This window comes from Caretta caretta, chromosome 1 (assembly GCF_965140235.1).
Source record: "Caretta caretta isolate rCarCar2 chromosome 1, rCarCar1.hap1, whole genome shotgun sequence".
NCBI classification, from domain to species: Eukaryota; Metazoa; Chordata; order Testudines; family Cheloniidae; genus Caretta; species Caretta caretta.
In genome coordinates this window covers 254,838,898-254,857,316 of record NC_134206.1, presented here as the reverse complement: position 1 = coordinate 254,857,316, position 18,419 = coordinate 254,838,898, and the positions used below count along the sequence as shown (strand labels likewise).

At 48.6% G+C, this 18,419-nt stretch overlaps 1 protein-coding gene across 1 annotated transcript in view; it reads left to right on the top strand.

Moving 5' to 3' along the window:
* The first annotated feature begins 10,875 nt into the window (after positions 1 to 10,875).
* Positions 10,876 to 18,419, top strand: part of NUAK1 (NUAK family kinase 1) — a 59,819-nt gene continuing 52,275 nt past the window's right edge. The window contains exon 1 of the mRNA XM_048832079.2: positions 10,876 to 11,304. Coding sequence (XP_048688036.1) covers positions 10,948 to 11,304 — 357 coding nt within the window. The 5' untranslated portion in view covers positions 10,876 to 10,947. The remainder of the gene's footprint in view (positions 11,305 to 18,419) is intronic.

The following is an 18,419-nucleotide window of genomic DNA, read 5'->3' as shown; positions in this document are numbered from 1 at the left end:
TGGGTGAGAGTCACGTCTGACTGCGAAGTTGGGGTGCAGGACCCTCTGGCTTCCCCAGGAGCCCCGCCTGAGCGGACTCGCTGGGGGAAGCGCACGGAGGGGCAGAGGATGCTGAATGCTCCGAGGTCAGACCCAGGAAGGTGGAAGCTGTGTGAGCTGTGTGTCCTGAAGACAGGCTGCTCACAGAAAGGCGACTGCCCCAGAGTCCTGACTGGCTTCATGGGGAGCAGTTCCAGAGCATCGCCCAGGGACTCCGTGACAACTGGTGGCAGTGGTGGGATGTACTGCACCCCGTGGATGGCGCTTCCTGCAGTAAGTGACTGGGGAGCAGTAACACGAAGGGGGATTGCCGAGGACCAGGCCTGCTGAAGGCTCAGAAAGGAGCGGTTTCGGGGGGCGGTTAACCCCTGGGAGTGTGTGACCAGCGAGAAGGACTGTGCAGTAATGGGGTCCCCCTGGGGACTGCAGTGAGCAGTCTCAGGGGCGGAGGAGTCTGCAGCTCGACCCTGGCAAAGAGGTGGTGACCTCGAAAAGGGCTGGCACACTAGGGGTTCTCCCTGGAAACCGTGGGGAGCTGAGAACACACGGGCCTGTGAGTCCACAACAACTTGGGAGGAGCGGAGTGATGGCCTGTCACCGTCTCCTTAAGAAGGACATTGTAACCCTGTGCAAAAAGAGAGGGTTGAGCGTTGGAAAGTTCACCAAAGCAGAGTTAATCGTGCAGCTGGACGAGGATGACCGCTCTAAGGAACAGATTCCTGACCCCAACTGGGGCTATAGCAGGATCTGGGAGCAGCTGGAGTGGGAGCCAGGCGTCGCCAAGACTCCTGTCCCCGACCAGACGGGGGTCTTCACGATCGGGTTCCCCATCGGGGGATCGAGACGGACGGGATTGGAGCTGAGTCTGAGAGAGCAAGAGGACCCTGGGAGACAGCGAGAGCCCGAGAAAGAGCTGCAGAAGCAGCAGCAGCATGAACTGGCGGTGGGGGAGCGGAGAGGCCTAGGGGACCTCCCCGGGGTGAGTGGGGATAGACCCCGGGGTGCCAGTTCCGCAGGGAACCTCGAGACTAAATTGCTGCCCCTGGTTAAGGAGGGGGGATGTGGATGCCACCTCACTGCCTTTGAGCAGGCTGGAGATTTGAACCAGGGGGACCCTGCGGAAAAGCCCCGGTGTCTAGCTCCCTTGCTGGGTCCCAAGGCCATAGACTCCGTCGGCCAGATGGGTGGGGATGTGGACAGGCTCCCACTCCTGACCCCAACCTATATGTCTGTGTGGAGTTTCCTGGGGCCAGGCCCCTCGGACCTCCAGTGGGAGCAGAAGGTGATGGTCAATGGGGAGACATTCTTGGGGTGGCCAAAGGGCATGGGCTGCAAAACCTTCCCACATGCGGCCTGCGAGTGCTATCGACCACCCCTGACCTAAGGGAGGGCGTGAAACTGCTAGGGCCTGGTGTAACTCCTACCAAGGGTATGTCATCGTGCACCTGGAATTCCCAGAGGAGGTTGCTGGGGTAAGAGAAGAGGTAGACACAGCTGCCTTAATATGCCCTGACCCTAAAGGGACTTCTGATGTGTCTGTGCTGATAGGGACCAACTCCAGTCTCTTCAAGGTACTGGCGGATTACTGCAGAAGGCGGGCTGGGGACCAATACCTGAATACCCTGATGATCCATACGTTTTGTGCTGAAGCCTATAGGAAAATTGAGAGCGCTAAAAGGGACACATCTGAGCTACCGCTTGGGGCACTGAAGTACGCGGGCACAACCCCCTTAGTAGTGCCTGCAAGGACGGAGCAAGAAGTGCTTGTCATGAGTACCTGTCTGAAAGGCAGTAAAGGGACGTTAGCAATGATAGAGCAGCCGATGGGAGGAGAGCTCCCTGAAGGAGTGCTGGTCCCCAGTGGAGTCATAACCCTACCTGCTGAAGCCCAGGAAAGGGTGACTATACTGATTGCTAATGAAACGAGTCGTGATATTTTTGTGAAGCAAGGACAAAAGATAGCAGACCTCTTTGAGCCTGAGTCGATTGTAAAACCCCAGTGTGAAACTCAAGTTCCGACAATAGACCCAGCAAAGTTTGACTTTGGAGATTCACCAGTGTCCGAGGACTGGAAAGATCGTCTGAGGAAGAAACTTTGTGAAAGATCCAAGGTGTTCTCACTGCATGAGTGGGATGTGGGATGTGCAAAAGGAGTAGAGCACAATATCAGACTACATGACTCTCGACCTTTCAGGGAGAGATCTAGGAAGATTGCTCTCTCTGAGATGGAAGATGTGCGACATCATCTTCAGGAGCTGGCTGCGAATGGCATCATTACAGAGTCCCGCAGCCCATACGCCTCACCCATTGTGGTAGTCCGCAAAAAGAATGGGAAAATCCGGATGTGTATTGACTACCGCACCCTAAACAGCCGTACTGTGGTCGACCAGTACACTATGCCTCGAGTGCAAGACGCCTTAGACTGTTTGCTGGGAAGCCAGTGGTTCTCTGTGTTGGATCTTCGAAGTGGATACTACCAGATCCCTCTGGGAGAAGAAGATAAGGAGAAGACAGCCTTCATCTGCCCATTAGGGTTTTATCAGTTCGAACGCATGCCCCAAGGGATTTCTGGAGCACCTGCCACCTTTCAACGTCTCATGGAGAAAGTTGTGGGAGACATGAATTTACTGCAAGTGTTAGTTTATTTGGATGACCTGATTGTGTTTGGAAGAACCTTAGAGGAGCATGAAGAAAGACTTCTTAAAGTGCTTGATAGGTTGGAGGATTATGGTCTGAAGCTTTCAATTGACAAATGCCAGTTCTGCAGAACCTCAGTGAAGTATGTGGGTCACATTGTGTCCCAAGAAGGTGTGAGTACTGATCCTGATAAAATAGAAGCACTCACTACGTGGCCACGTCCAAGTAACTACAGAGAACTCAAGACCTTCCTTGGATTTAGTGGCTACTACCGCAGATTTGTGAAAAACTATGCTACGATTGTAAAGCCTCTGAATGATCTTACCAGGGGACATCAGTCCAGCAAGAACAAATCTAAGTCCAAGAATAAGGAGAGGTCCCCAAAGCCTCCTGTGCAGAGACACAATGGCCCCTTTGCACCATTTGGGCCACGGTGGGATGAGAGATGTGAAAGGGCTTTTCGAGAAATCATTACTTGCCTAACTCATGCTCCAGTCCTAGTTTTTGCTGACCCAAGCAAACCATTTATCCTGCATACTGATGCCAGTTTGGAGGGTCTGGGAGCAGTCCTGTACCAGGAAGTGGAAGGCAAATGTAAACCTGTAGCCTTTGCCAGCCGAGGATTGTCTGATAGTGAAACTCGCTATCCCACCCACAAGCTGGAATTTTTGGCCTTGAAATGGGCCATCACTGAGAAATTTCGAGACTACTTGTATGGTGCTCAGTTCCAGGTGTGGACAGACAACAATCCACTGACTTATGTGTTAACAAGTGCTAAGCTGGATGCTACAGGGCAGAGATGGGTGGCCGCCTTGGCTAGCTATGAGTTCAGCATTCAGTACCGATCAGGGAGAAGCAATGTAGATGCAGATGCATTGTCCAGGCGTCCGCAGGCTCCAGAAGTTGCTGTGATACCCACAGATGGAGTGAGAGCTATTTGCAGTGTGAGTCGCCGAGAGCCAGAGGCCCGTGAGGGCTTTCAGGGATGTGTTGCAGAAGCTTTGGGCCTGCCCCCTGAATGCATGCCTTCTGCTTCGGTGAACTATATTGCATTAGACCAATCTCCTTTGCCCATGCTCAATGCGGCTGACTGGCAAGAAGCCCAGCGGCAAGATATTGACATTCGTGATACACTACTTGCCAAAAGGGAGGGGCGAAGCCCAGCTGCGGTTGTCCCACCTAACCCGGAGGGTAAACTACTATTGAGAGAATGGACCAAACTAAAACTGATTCAGGGAGTGCTACACCGAATGACCACTGACCCTTTACAAAAACAACGAGCACAACTAGTACTGCCAAAAAAGTACAGAGCCCTGGCCATGAGGGCCCTGCATGATGACTTTGGGCATTTAGGGATGGAGAGGACCCTGGAACTTATTCGTAGTAGGTTCTATTGGCCCCGAATGGCTGAAGATGTTCGCAGGAAATGTGAGACTTGCGCTCGATGTGTTCACAGGAAAACTCTGCCCACGAGGGCTGCATATCTCAAGAACATCACCAGCAACAAACCTTTGGAGTTGGTATGCATTGATTTCTTGTCTGTAGAGGTAGACAAGAGGAATGTTGGAAACATTCTAGTAGTGACTGACCATTTTACACGGTATGCACAAGCATATCCCACACGTGATCAGAGGGCCACCACCGTTGCTCGAGTATTGTGGGACAAATATTTCTCAGTCTATGGATTCCCGGCTCGGATACACTCTGATCAGGGGCAGGATTTTGAGAGTCACCTTCTGAAGGAGGTGCTGAAGATAGCAGGAATTAAAAAGTCTAGGACAACGCCTTATCACCCCCAAGGTGATCCTCAGCCAGAGAGGTTCAATCGAACCCTATTAGATATGTTGGGAACTTTGCGACCAGAGCAGAAGGCAACCTGGAGCCAGCATGTCGCATTTCTGGTGCATGCCTACAATGCCACAAAGAACGATGCTACGGGAGTCACCCCATATCTCTTGATGTTTGGGCGAGAACCAAGATTACCCATAGACTTGTGCTTTGGTGTATCAGAGGATGGAGATAGCTATGAAACTCATCAGCAATATGTATCCCGACTAAGAGAAAAGCTGCGGGATGCTTATCGCTTAGCTACCGCTGCGGCTCGGAAGAACGCAGACCGCAACAAACATCGATATGATGCTAGAGTGCGTTCACAGGAGCTCCAGCCGGGGGACAGAGTCCTGCTGCGAAATTTGGGTATTGCTGGCAAACACAAGATAGCTGACAGATGGAAGGCAATACCTTACCTGGTGATGGAAAAGCTGGGAGATCTGCCGGTCTACAAGATCAAACCTGAAGACGGTCCAGGGCAAATAAAGACGGTGCATAGAAACCTTTTGCTCCCTGTGGGGAATTGGTAAGCACCCCTTGTGAGATGGGCCACGGCAGGGCCGCCGGGCAGAACAGAGGTGCTAGACCAAAGCCACCATCCAACACAGACAGTGGGCCCCCTGCAGCTAACTTACCCCTATTCTGCACATCTGAGAGTGAGTCTGAGGAGGAAGACACAACCCTGGTGTATCCTGGGATGGAGACAAGATTTCAGTCTCGATCAGCTGAACCAAACGAGAGTTTTCCCTCTTCCGCCCTAAACCCAATGGCGGAACTATTTAGGCCCCTTTCTGATACCCCGGTGCTGCTGATGAGACCCCCCTGTGATGACACACACAGGTTATTGGACAATGGGGACAGACAGGTAGAGGATGTCCTGGGCACCTTGGACCCTCCAGCGTTAGAACTAGGAGTGCAGGGGCCTACGCCAGTAGCCGAGGGACCCTCCAGGGAAGCCTCTCCATCCGTCACTCAAGAGGATGTTCCCCCTACCTCGACAACAGAGATTCTCAATAGACGAGACAGGGTGATAAGACCAGTGAAACGGTTAACTTATGATGCACCTGGGGTGACTAGTGAGGAGCCAATACATTTAGCACACAGGCTTGTGGAAGCTAAAGTGGGCTTCCTGAGGCCCTTTGGAGGAAACCAATGAGTTGGTATAAAGGGAGTGTGATTTGTCGGGACGACAAAGTCTCGGCTGGGGGGAGGATGTAAGCAGTGTCAGGATGAGCTCCACCCTGACATCTGGTGGTGAGGTGTGGCAAGTTGTGGAAAAGAACTTCAGGGGCCGATCTCATTTGCATAGGCACACCCACCCCACCTAGAATGAGACCATAGCTGCCCAAATGGTCACTTTGGCTGCTGTGGGGTCCCCAGTGTCTCTGTTATTGGGGCAGGAAGAATAAATTGTTATTACCCTGATTATGGGAACTGTGCTTGGAACGGTACGTGGCCTTTTGTTATGATGGAGGGATTCACCATCAACTAAGTAGCACTCGCTAGGCAAGGGTCATGGGTTCCAAAACTGTGTGAATGGAGAGAGGCTGGGGACAAGTATTAATACTTGGTGGCATGGGCCCCTTGGTGAGGGCCTTACATGCTAATTGCACTTCCTCCTCTCTCCACTGTGGAATATCAGAGCTAATTTTGATTTCATTAGAAGTCTAGTTATAGGCTGCTGAGCTCACTTTGGGCTGACAGTGCACCAGCACTGGGGCTTCCCTACTACAAGCTGAATTCACCTAAGAGCTGAAATCACTGAGTGTTGTGTTAAGTAGTGGGGGAGCCTGAAGATATATTGTGGAGCAGTTTGCAGGACGGCTGGTGAAGCAGTTCGATGCGGAGCAGTGTGTGGATGGCAGGAGTGGCTTGTGGGCCGTGGAGCTGAGCGAAGGAGTTCGTGGGGCGGCTGGCGGAGCAGAGCGCAGCTGAGTGAAGGAGTTCGTGGGGCGGCTGGTGGAGTGGAGCAGAGCGAAGGAGTTCGTGGGGCGGCTGGCGGAGCGGAGTGCCGCTATGGAGCTATGGGGCAGTCAGCTTCAGATCACGTAAGGTGCCTCTTACCCCCGTCCCATTTCCACCTAGGTTGGGAGGTAAAAGCTCCGCAGATAAACTTTCGAACTCTGGGGCTGCCCTGACCAGGGACAGAGACTTTTGGGGCATTGGACTTTTGGGACTTTGGGTGATTTGGGGTTGCTGGACTCAAGAACCAAAGGGAAAAGGGCATGCCCCAATTTGCCTGGGGTGGGTTCTTTTTTTTTGCTCATGGGTTGTGTTATGAATCCTGTTGGTGGTGTTTCCCCAACATAATGCCACATTGTTTCTCTCTGTTATTAAAAGGCTTTTGCTACACTCAGACTATGTGCTTGCGAGAGGGGAAGTATTGCCTCTTGGAGGCGCCCAGCGGGGGTGGTATATATTTGTCCCAGGTCACTGGGTGGGGGCTCGAGCCGGTTTGCATTGTGTTATTGGAATGGAACCCCTAGATATTGAACCCGGCCCTTGTTGCTGCCAACTCTGACGGGCAGAAGGGTTACACATAGAAAGAATCTAGGGTAATGGTCCTGTCAGTTTCCTCTCCTCTCCTGACACTCCATAGTAGGGCATCCAGGCAGGGTATCGAGGGTGGATTGGAGCACAAGGGTTCCCTTGCACAGAGCCACATTTGGCATGTGCACATTCACATTTATTTGGTTGGCTAAGGGCCTGCTCGGAGATATGGACTCCAGTCAGATACTTTTATTTATTTTGCCCCCGTTCTCTTCACCATGTCCCATCACACTAGATGATGTAATGTCACTATTCCACATGATGTCAATACTCAAAACATACCATCACCACAACTTTGAGCTTCCTCTGCTATACTGATCTTCTTTAACCATTGGTGTTGAGCTAGTGATCTCACAGAGATCTGTGCGTTCACATCTGCCCGGTTTGTTAAAGTCAGTGAGCTAGTGACCTCACAGAGGGCTCAGCCTTATCATCAGCCAAGAAAGCTAGAGGTCCTAAGCCAGTGAGCTCACAAGTCCTTTTACTTGATACTAGCCAAGCAATGTGAAGTGTTGAGCCAGTAACCTCAAAAACGCCTGTTCTTTACCATCAGCCTTCTGCACTAGATAGGGTTAAAAGAATGTTGACAAGAATGATCTAGGGTATAGAAAAACTCTCTTATGAAGAGAGATTGAAAAGATTGGAATTGTTCACCTTAGAAAGGAGAGAAATAAGAGGAGACATGATAAAATCCATAAAATGACTCATCTACAGGAGGTAGATCAGGGGTTCTGTTCTCCCTGTCTCATAGCACAGGACAACGGGCTGTTCAATTAAATAAAAGGTGGGAAATTAAAAAAAAATGATAAAAGGAAATACATGTTGTGTAATGTGTGATTACCACCTGAAGTTGATGAGGCCAAGAATTTAAGATTCCAAAAGGGACCGGGCATTTATATGGATATCAAGAACATACTATTATTGTTGTTAATGATAAATTTTGTGGAAGGGATATTAAACCTCAAGTATCAGGGCTTAAACCAGTCTCTAACCATTAGAGATGAGGCTGAGACCCAATGAGAGGGGGCACATTATTCTATATCTGCCTGCTGTGGGGTTTTTATACTTTCCGCTGAAGCATCTGGTACAGGCTATTGTCAGAGACAGGATACTGAATTAGATGGACCTCAAGTCTGATCCAGTCTGGCAATTCCTTTGCTCCTAAGATGAAGCTGCAGAGCCAATAACCTCATAGAGACCTGTGCTTTCACATCAGTCCATTAAACTACGGGTGCAGAGTCATTAACATCACCAAGACCCATTCCTTGTCATTATCTCGGCAAGCTAGAGATGCATCGGCAGACTTTACAGAAAGCTAAGCTCTCACATAAGCCCAGCAAGCTGGAGGTGCTGATCCCGAAACCTCACAGAGCCCTGTGCCTTGACATCATCCCAGCATTCTAACACTGCTGAGCTAGTGTCCTGAGCTTTTGCATTAGCCCAGCCAATTACACAAGTGGAGCCAGTACATGCACAGAGAGCTGTGCCTTAACATCATCCCAGCAAGCAAGAAGAGTTGAGTTAGTGACTTCACAAAGTTACAGACATTGACACCAGTTTAGCAAGACAATGCTACTGAACCAGCAAATTCAAAAGGCCTGTGCCTTGTGATTATTCTAGCAAAGTAGAGGTACTTAGCTGGTAACCTTGAAAAGGCCTGAACCTTATTGTCAGCCAGCAAGATGAAAATGCTGAGCCAGTAACCTCAGAGAGGCCTGGGTCTTTGTATCTGCCCAGCAAACTAGTCATGCTGAACAGAGGATAAAGTAAGGGGCCAACACAGCTCCCCCACCTCTGCTAAAAGCAGGAGGTGCCCCCCACCCTCTCCAGGCTTCAGGGGACATGCAATTTTTTGGAAAGATAAGTGATAAAATTTCAACCCTGGCAATCAGTTGACATATCTATTTTGGTTTACGTTTTCTAGGCTATCTTTGCAAGGGAAAGGACCTAGAAACTTACTTAAAAAAGAAAAGAAAAGAAAGTTGATTTTCTCCTTTATATTTCTAGGTGCCCCAAACCAGGGGTGAGGGCTCTGCAGGTCCAAAGATTGGCTCTGGTTGCATGGAAAATTTGGGTACAGAAACCAAAGATTTTTCTTAAAGGTGAAAAACACTAGCCTGGATCATAAGAGGGATTATATGTGCTGCACAACGCCAATGCAGAAAGCTGATGGGTGTGCCCAGTGTTTTTCTAAAAGTTCCAGTTACACAGAAATCATATAGAGCTGTTAGGATACTGGGGAATATAATAGTTGTTTGGAAAAGCCTGCTAGACATAAATGGGTACATTTTCTTCTGGGCCTCTCTCAAGCCTGTGTGTGGTGCATTTGTGCACACAAAATTGTGCACGCACACATTTATGCCTGCACATTGCGGGTGCAAACACTAAGATGTGCTATAAAAATTTTGACATTGGTGTGCACATTTTAAATAATCCAATACCTGTGCACGCACAAGTTTTTGCAGTGTCAAATTTGAACACTTATGCATGCTTTGGTGTAAGTCCATTTAAATTGTATGTGCATGTGTTTGCACCTGTATAGCACAGGCAATCTTCAAATGCCTTGTGTTTGAAACTGTGGGCCACAGTACTCTGCCTAATCTAGCTAGTTCTCTTACTAGAACCCAATTTGTAAATGCCTAGAGATTAATTTTACTTTTATATGAAAGTAAAATTAATAGCACCCTGTCTATCCACCTTTAGGGTACCTGTCTGTCCATAGGATCTGTCCTTCTATTGTCCCACTCTCTGCCTGTGGCATCTGTCTGTTCCTCCATTGTCCTATCTGTCTGTCCTGGTATCCGTCCATCTGCCCCCTCATCTCAGTTTCCTTAGCAGCAGGTTGCAGCTGACTCCCTTTTGTGCCATGCTTTTGTCCTTGCCTCGCTTCATGCCGGCTGCTGGGCTGCGAGCTGAGTGGCTGGCTGGGCATTGCCAACCGCACCCTGCGAGCAGCGTGAGTCCCGCTTTGTGACCTGCGGGGCGAGCCACCGCCCCCCACGCCTGGCTGCCTGCTTCCCGCCCCCGTTCAGCGCCCGCACTGGAGAGGGGCGGCTCCCGTCTGCAATTCCGCTAGGCGCTGCCCGCCCCTTCCCAAACCCAGCCGAGCCCGCAGGGAGGCGAGCGAGGCAGGCGGCGAGCTGCCCGGGGCATGTGCGGAGCTGCGGCGGAGGAGGGACTGTGGCTTCCGCTCACGGCCGCGGCAAAGCGGCTGCTCGCCACAGCCAGGGCCGGGCTGAAGGGAACATGAGGAGGAGGCTCCGGCGCCTGCTCTGCGCAGAGAGAGCGGCTCGGCCGCCTAGCCCCGCCGCTGGCTCCGGCCCCAGCCCGGGCACCCTCCGCCACCAAATATAGCCTGGAGCAGAAGGGCACCTTCCAGCCGCACATGTGCGGCGGGGCCGGCGGCAGGGGCAGCCAGCTCGGGGCCCGCGGGCTGTAAATACCGACCCCCCCCCCCCCAGGCCGGGCAGCCCGGCTGAGTGAGGGGCCAGGCGGGGCCAGTCTCCTCGGCGGCCGCACAAAGACGGGGCTGGTCTCCCCGCCACCCCCGGCCAGAGCCGCTTCCCAGCCCGGGGCCACCGGCCAGGAAGGGGCTGCCCAGCACAGCTCCAGCCAGGGGCTCCCCGCCAGCGGGTGCCCGCTGTCCCCGAGCCTTGCCTGCCCCTAGGCGGGGCGGAGCGGGGTAGCTTCGGCTCGCTTCGTCCCGGGGGGGCGGAGGGGGGACTTGCCAAGCGGGGCTGCAGCGGCGCCTGTTCCCCGAGTGCCAAATGTGCCTCAGCAGCCGGAGAGGGGGGTGAGGAGGAGGAGGAGGAGGAGGAAGGAGAGGGGAGGGAGGGGGTCGGGGGCGCTGCGGGTCCCCACCCCAGCGGCGCAAGGGCTGGTGCCCAGCAGATGTGGGCAGAGCGGAGAGGCGGCGGCTGCGCTCCCGCGAGTGCCCCCCGCGCCGTGCCGCCGCCGGAGATGGAGGGCGCTGAGCTGGATGCTGGCCGCGGCCCCGCTCCCCAGCGCTGCCTCTCGTGCGGCTCCCAGCCGGGCGCCGCCGGCAAGGGGGCCGCGGCCCTGGAGGAGCCGGCGGAAGAGGCTCCATCCTCCGAGGTGACAGCGGCGCCGGAGCTGAGGAAGCAGCAAGGGGTGAAGAGGCATCATCACAAGCACAACCTGAAGCACCGCTACGAGCTGCAGGAGACCCTGGGCAAGGGCACCTATGGCAAAGTCAAGAGGGCCATCGAGAGGTTTTCGGGCAGAGTGGTAAGGCAGCCTGAGCCGTTTTTCTTATAGTTTCCCAGGGGGAACACCGCTCCTCGGGTGCATCCTCCCAGGAGCTTGTTAGAGATCAGGCCCCTGAGCGTTATCTCAGAGGAGGTAGAAAGGAAGCTGTGGCATTCAAGAGGTGCCCAAGCCACAAAGCTTCGAGCTGAAATCTCCCCAAAGAATGGGAGAATATGAACCCAGCTCTTTGGCGGTACTGGTACCCATTATACAGCTAGCTAAGGAGTTTGGGACTGGATCGGAATAGCCTCCAAGTGCCTTTGGAACCAGTGTTTTGACTCCAGCCAAATACTTACGATGAGGCAGTTATATACTTGGGCATATTTACCTGGCGCCAAATGATATTTATGATTGGAATAAAATGTGTGTTTTTGTTGGCCTTCACAGATGTGGCCGTCTTCACCAGTAACCTTACCTTTATTTCTAAGGGTGGAAATGTATAGTGCAGTGCAACTTGCAGTGTTCCCTAGCTAATTGAAGTGACCTTCAGAATGGTGTCAGAATATTAAGTGTTATTTTTAAGTGATACAGTGCAGTGATTTGTTGCAGTTAACTTTTGTGATCTGAACTTGGCTGACACCTAAAAAATGCTGGGACTGCAATCCAGCCCCATTGATTTTTACAGTCCAGTTCATGGCTCAGTTTTGTGGGATGGCTCAAGACCTAACACAGCCCAGAGGCCACCCTATAATAACTGGAATCCAGCAAGTCCTCCCACATCTCCTTCAGCCTCATACACAGGGGGACTTGTAATGCATCTGAAGTAACACATACACATTGCCATTTGATTTTCAGTTGAAATACATCTCCACTAGTAGGGTGATGGTACAAGATGCAGGGAGTGCATTAGCGATTGACTGCTCAGAGACATAAATGCTTTTCTGAAGACACCTTAACATAAATTTCATTTGAGGTTGACTGATTTTCAGCAGACTGTACAAAAGCAAGACATTGCCCTAGTGACATACAAGTTTTGTTTCATTGCTGTTTTTGTTTTGGTTGGCTGCAAACCTAGCACATACCCAGAGGAAGAAACAGAAACTGCCAGTGAGGTGGCTTGAATAAGGGACATTTACTTTACAACTAGAGCTATGTGTCAACAGTTAAAATGAGAGTTTCAACCAAGCTGTACAATTACATTATGTGTTCTTTCATTTTACTAGCTCATTTGGAGGCTGGCTAAACAGAAACCAGAGATGAACATCTCTGCACATGCTCACTTCAAGTACAAGATTTTTAATGTTTGCTGTCTTGGCTGGTCTAAAATTTCAGACTAACAGAAGCTAATGATCTCTATTATGGAGACTGATTTTTTTAAAGTCTGATGTTTTTTAGTTGCAAAAAAGTAAGAAACATCTATTTTTAAAACTTGAATAACTTAAAGAAAGATGTTGAATGGGCTTTAATCAGATTTGTTTAGGGGAAAGTCCTCTTCTGAAAAGAGATGAAGTATTTCAAATTTCAGTCTGATCTGAATGTTTGTGGCTGAGGTAGCAAAGCTTGGGGAAATAGAGAGAAAGGATGAAAATCAAAATACAGCTGGATTCTTAAATGAAATAAAAATGTTGCATGCAATCTGTCTACCGGTATTTAGAATACTTACTGGAGTATATTATAGCTTAATTTTATATTGTAAAACTTAATCCTTGCCACATGGCATTTATTTTTATTAATTAAGCTACATTCAATTACAATATAATGTTTTTGCTTGAACTCTCCTGTTTGAGCACATGTGAAATATCTGCATTTTGTCGGTTCTAAAGAAAGAGCTAGTGGCCCTGAACCCAACCAGACATGAAGTTAATAGAAATTACTTTTTTTTTTCAGTTTCCACCCCCGACTCTCGTACTTCGAGCACTAATTTATCTCACAGACCACTTCACCCACAAGAGGAGAATGCAGCAAAAGGGGGCTGGGTCAGGAGAGACACAGGGTTTTCATTCAACTTTTTTTCATTCTCATTTCTTTCTTCCCTTCTGTTCTCATTAGTCATCAGTATTTATGGCATCTTTGAAAAGGCTTGAATAGATTCATACTGTGACCAGCAGGGGATGCACAGAGAGCAGTGTGGCAGGCACCATTCCATTATGTCTTAAGCACAAATTGTCCAATAACCAGAAGCTAGGTTTCAAGAGTCCCAAGGTCACTCTCTAACCTGGTTGTTTGCTTCCAGTCATCTTTTTTCACTCAGCAGTATGTAAATAGTTCAAGCTGTATGGCAACAGATTGCAAACCTGAACCTTGGAAACAACATTACATTCCCAGTTATTAGCCCTGTCCAAGTGATCTGCGCTAACATATTTGGCCTTTAAAATTTTTTATTAGCCAACAAGCAATTTAGCTATACAACATTTTGCTAAAGATTATTGCATGAGTAGCCAGACTTTAATATAAAATGTAAGCTTTGAATTTTGCATTCAATTGTTTCTAAGTGTAATAAGCAACTTAACAACAAAGTCAGTCGACAGGTTTGACAGGCTAAGAGTCTGATTCTGATCTCACATTGCTGTAAATGAGAAGTAACACCACCGAAGTCAATGGAGTAACATCAGTACAAAACCAGCATGAGAGGAGAATTGAGTCCTATAAATGGCTCAATCCTGCCCCAACTAAAGTCAACAGCAAGTCTGTATTGACTTCAGTGGGAATAGTATTTGGCTTTGATTTAACAGTCTATGTGTATTCAGTTTATCTTTTTTTTTTTTTTTTTTTTTACCATTTTGCACTGAAACATGTTCACAAAGTGTTCTGAAAGTAAAAACTGCTAGGTGGATTGTATGATATATTTAGTTTGTTGCTCAAAACAACTTATTTGAATGTGTACTAGTTACGACAGTTACTACATACAACGTTGTGTGTTCCATGAAACAGATAAATTAATATCCCAATATGATGTTTTGGGGCACGCTGTTTTCCAAACAAGATTTCCTTATTTAGTACTGGTTGGGTATAAAATTCACACCTTATGATATCTTAAGTGAAAGTTCCTATAAGTGTAAGGGTGATATAGGAGGATATAGAAAGACTGTGAAGTAGCATGTACATTGAAATTCCTGTAGGTGCTTTTTCCGCTTGTCCTCTTGCACATGAAAGCAGCAGAACAAAACTTTGCTCATGTACTATAATCAGTACGGGTTAGCCAAGGAATCCATAGTTACAATCATATAAGTGCAAGGCATGCTAGGTAATGGTCATATGTGCCTGTACAGTATACGGTGCATAATGAAAGGAAATCCTGCAAGATGCTCATGCTAGAAAATGCTTGGTTTGAGGATAATTACCCTAAATTGCTGATAGGGCCTTTCAACCTTAACTCCATCTTTAAGTAGTTTTTTTCTGGGATTACATATAAGCCAGTGAATGGGATTCTGCTGATACGGTGTATGTTTTGGTTAATATCGGCAAAAGAAGGTCTAGTATTGTGAAACATGGCAAGAATCCAGATGAAAACTTGTTACATTGCACGATGCACTCAAAGCAGAGTAGAACTTGATTTTTTTAAAAGGAGGCACATCCAGAGCCCCCTGCAGGTCCACTCATATAGGGGTTCCCTCTTGTGTCATCATTCAATCCCTGCTCCATACCCCAATGTCCCAATTATTAACAACACTATATATTGTATGTAACAATTTCTCATGCACCCACTCTCCAAGCACCCAGTGTCTGACCCCTTCAGCATTCACTCACTGGACAGATTTTTCTTTCTGCAGGGGCCAGGGGTGGGCTAGGGGAGTGGGAGCAGCAGCAGGTAATTTTTTCTCTGGTCCCCTCCTGAGAGTCAGGGCTTTTATCTTCCTCCTGGCCAACAGAGGGCAAACCACCTAGTTCTTCTCTCCCTACCCCTAAGACAGGCTTATTAGTCTGAGAACTGATGACAAGGTGCAGCACAACATAAAACACAGGCATTTCTCGTTTATATCTTATTTACACTTATGTATAAAAGTGCACCATGCAGCTCTCAATCATAGGGATGCTGCCAAATTAAATTTGGCCCCAAATTTACATCATATAAAAGCAATCTCTTGCAAAATTTTAGATTGTTTGAAACATTTGCACAGTTGAAAAAATTCCAATGAAAAAACCTTGTTTCAAAACGAATCAGCATTCCCCTGTGGTGTTGGAAACTCAGACATTGCTTTTGAGAACCTGAAAGTGAAATGGTGTAAACAAAGGGAAACTGGCTTCATTGATTGTCATTGCCCTGACAGAGAGAAGTGAAAAACATAAATAGTGACAAGTAAATTGGATTTTTTTTAAAGTTTGGTCATTTTAATAATTAGGGTCTTATTTGTAACACAGATACATTTGTTTATTTACAACAAGATTTTTTAAGTGGAGTGTGTCCCAATTAACAAGATAAGAGCGGTTGTGCAGATCACAAGGAGTAATGCCCCGATTCTCCATTCTGCTGAGCTGATCTCAGTGTAGGAATGGAAGGGTGGGAGTAAAGGGGTTGTGCACCACTTCCAAGCCTTCCAGTATTCTTGGCTCAGTCAACATTCTGCCCAGTCCTTAGGGCTATAGGGCTGCTCTAACGTACACTGTGCTCTGGTTGCAGTGGCTGTAGGCTGAGACTCGCAGCGCCCACTCTTCCTTCTGTCTTCTGGCATGCCCCATACACAGGGAACTGAGAAGGGTCTGGTGCTTAGCAGTTCCAGTAGAGCTCTGTGGCAAGTGGGGAACCACTTTATGGCAGGTCCAGTTTATGGAACTTTTACATCAGCAAATTACATAACGTGTCTGTCAGACAACCCATAATTGAGCCCTTTAGGGGTAGATCAGTAATCTATTACAGCCAGAGGAAAAAAACCTACATTAAAAGCAAGTTAATGTTGAAAAGTCAAGGACTCAAAAGTTAGGAAATATCAGTGGTAAAGTTGTCTGTGGAACCTTAATTCAGCTCTCTTGTATGCTTTATTTTAATTATGTGATCAAGTACTGTTTTATCCACAGGACTCCTCCCTCATACAGTGAATGGGCAGGTCAATATTTATTTGTATTCTCATTGTTCCTGTGAGGCCCTATGCATTATTTACTACACATTATTCAAACCAAATACAGAATTATAAATTTCCTTATAACTTTTCTATAATGCTCTCATTGTAGTAACTTAGTTCATGACAAACATTCATTAATGTGTCTTTGGAACACTGTTGTGATGTGAAGTGGTATGATTATTATTCCCATTTTACGCATGGAGCAGAGGTTAAATCCAAAAGTGTCAACATACTTTGGGTGCCCACTTTGAGATGCTGGGACCTGACTTTTTCAGAGTACTTAGCATTTTATAGCACTTTGTATGTTCAGAGTAGATCTCCTGTAGACTTCTGTTGCTGTTCTGAGTGCTCAGCACTTCTGCAAATCAGACCCTAATATCTCAAGTCAAGCACCTAGAAAATGAGGAACACACAGTGGCCACCTGTAAATGTTTTGGCTTCACTGACTTGCCCAGCATCACACAGGAACTCTGTGGCAGAGGCAGGGATAGAATCCAGGTCCCCAAGGCAGCATTCAAGTGCCTTAGCCATGCGATCATCCTTTCTTTTCTTGCAGTTCCCTGCCTCTTTCAGTATGTACCTTACAACTTCTGCAACAAATGAGGCAGGGATCCAACAGACAACCCCCTTTACTACTCAACCCTGATTCATTCCTAGAGCAGTCTCTCTCCCACTTGGCTCCTGCGCCTCACACCTCTTCCTTCTCCTCTCCCTGTTCCTTACACATTTCTCAAATGTGGCCACTGTGGCCGCATGCAGCCACCAGGGGGGTTTCCTGTGGCCATGACAGCCTTCTGGGGGAGAGGGCAAAGCAGTGGCCCCTCCCTGCAGGGTCCAGGGACTCCAGGGGACTTCAGCCCCTCCCCCCCTTCAGCCTCAGGACTCTGGGGATGGGCTTAATCCCCCTCCCTCCCTTCTTCAGCCTTGGGGCTCTGGCAGTGAGCATCGTGCATCAGCCCCCCTCCCCCCCCCCCCGTTTCAGCTGGCTCCAGGCTTCAGCCTCCTGGGGTGGCAGCAGGGCACCAAGCTTCAGCCTCCCCCACCTTTGGCTCCAGCTGTGGGGCTCCAGCTTTGGGCATTAGCAAGGCTGATCTTACAAGGCACCATGGTAAAGAGGCATGGTTCGGGCTGAGCCTGGGGTGTGAGGCCACAGAAAGGAGCTTGGGGCAATGTGGGGTGGGGGAAGCAGCAGGGGCTAGGGACATCCATGGAGGGCGGGGGGAGGCAGCAGGGACCAGGGGCATCAAAATACAACTATACCTTATTAAATCTGAAAAAAAAAAAAACCACCTTACGTAAATAAATTACAATGATTTGGACAAGTATATGTGCATATTTATTTGTTTTGCCTAAAGTTAATTAAGTATGTTAGGAAAATTTGTCAGAGCAGCCACCAGCAAGAGTTGGTGGCCACACTTAGAGACCACCAAAAATTTTGTTGTGAAAACCCCCTATCTGCATTCCAGTCAAGCTGTACTCTCCCCTTCTATACTGATGGGGAACAAGCTGGGGGAGCATTGAGAGTGCAGGAGAGAGAATCTTCCTGCTCTCAGTTCCTGTGTCTGGTGCCACAATGGGACCTAGCAGTTGAGTGAAGCAATTGCAGGGAAGGTCTGAGCTCCTGCAGTCCCAGGATGGAGTATGCTCAGTCTTTCTACGGAGACAGTGCATACACGCTCCAGTTATCACACAAGAGCTGCGAGGGGTTGCAGCACGCTCTGTGCAGATGGAATCTTTGGCAAATTTAGCTCCAAACTCTAACAACATTCTATGGAGCATATGCAAACTGAGATTTTTCAGAGGCTTATGACTTTGATAAATTTGGGCAAGGTTCCATGGAGATGAGAGAAGGTACATTCCTGACACCAGGGAGACCCCCTGCTAAATTTCAAGTTCCTGCTCCAAAGCATGGAGGTGTTAGAGCTTAGTGAAAAAGTTAAGATTTTTTTTTTTTAACATGGGCAAAACAACATTTTTCATAACCTCCTTCTTGGAAATGGCTGAACTGCTAAAACTTTCCAGCAATATTCATCCTGAGGCAGATACCCCGCATGGAAAAAATTGGCAGTCCAAACAATTAAAATTTGGCAAAGATAT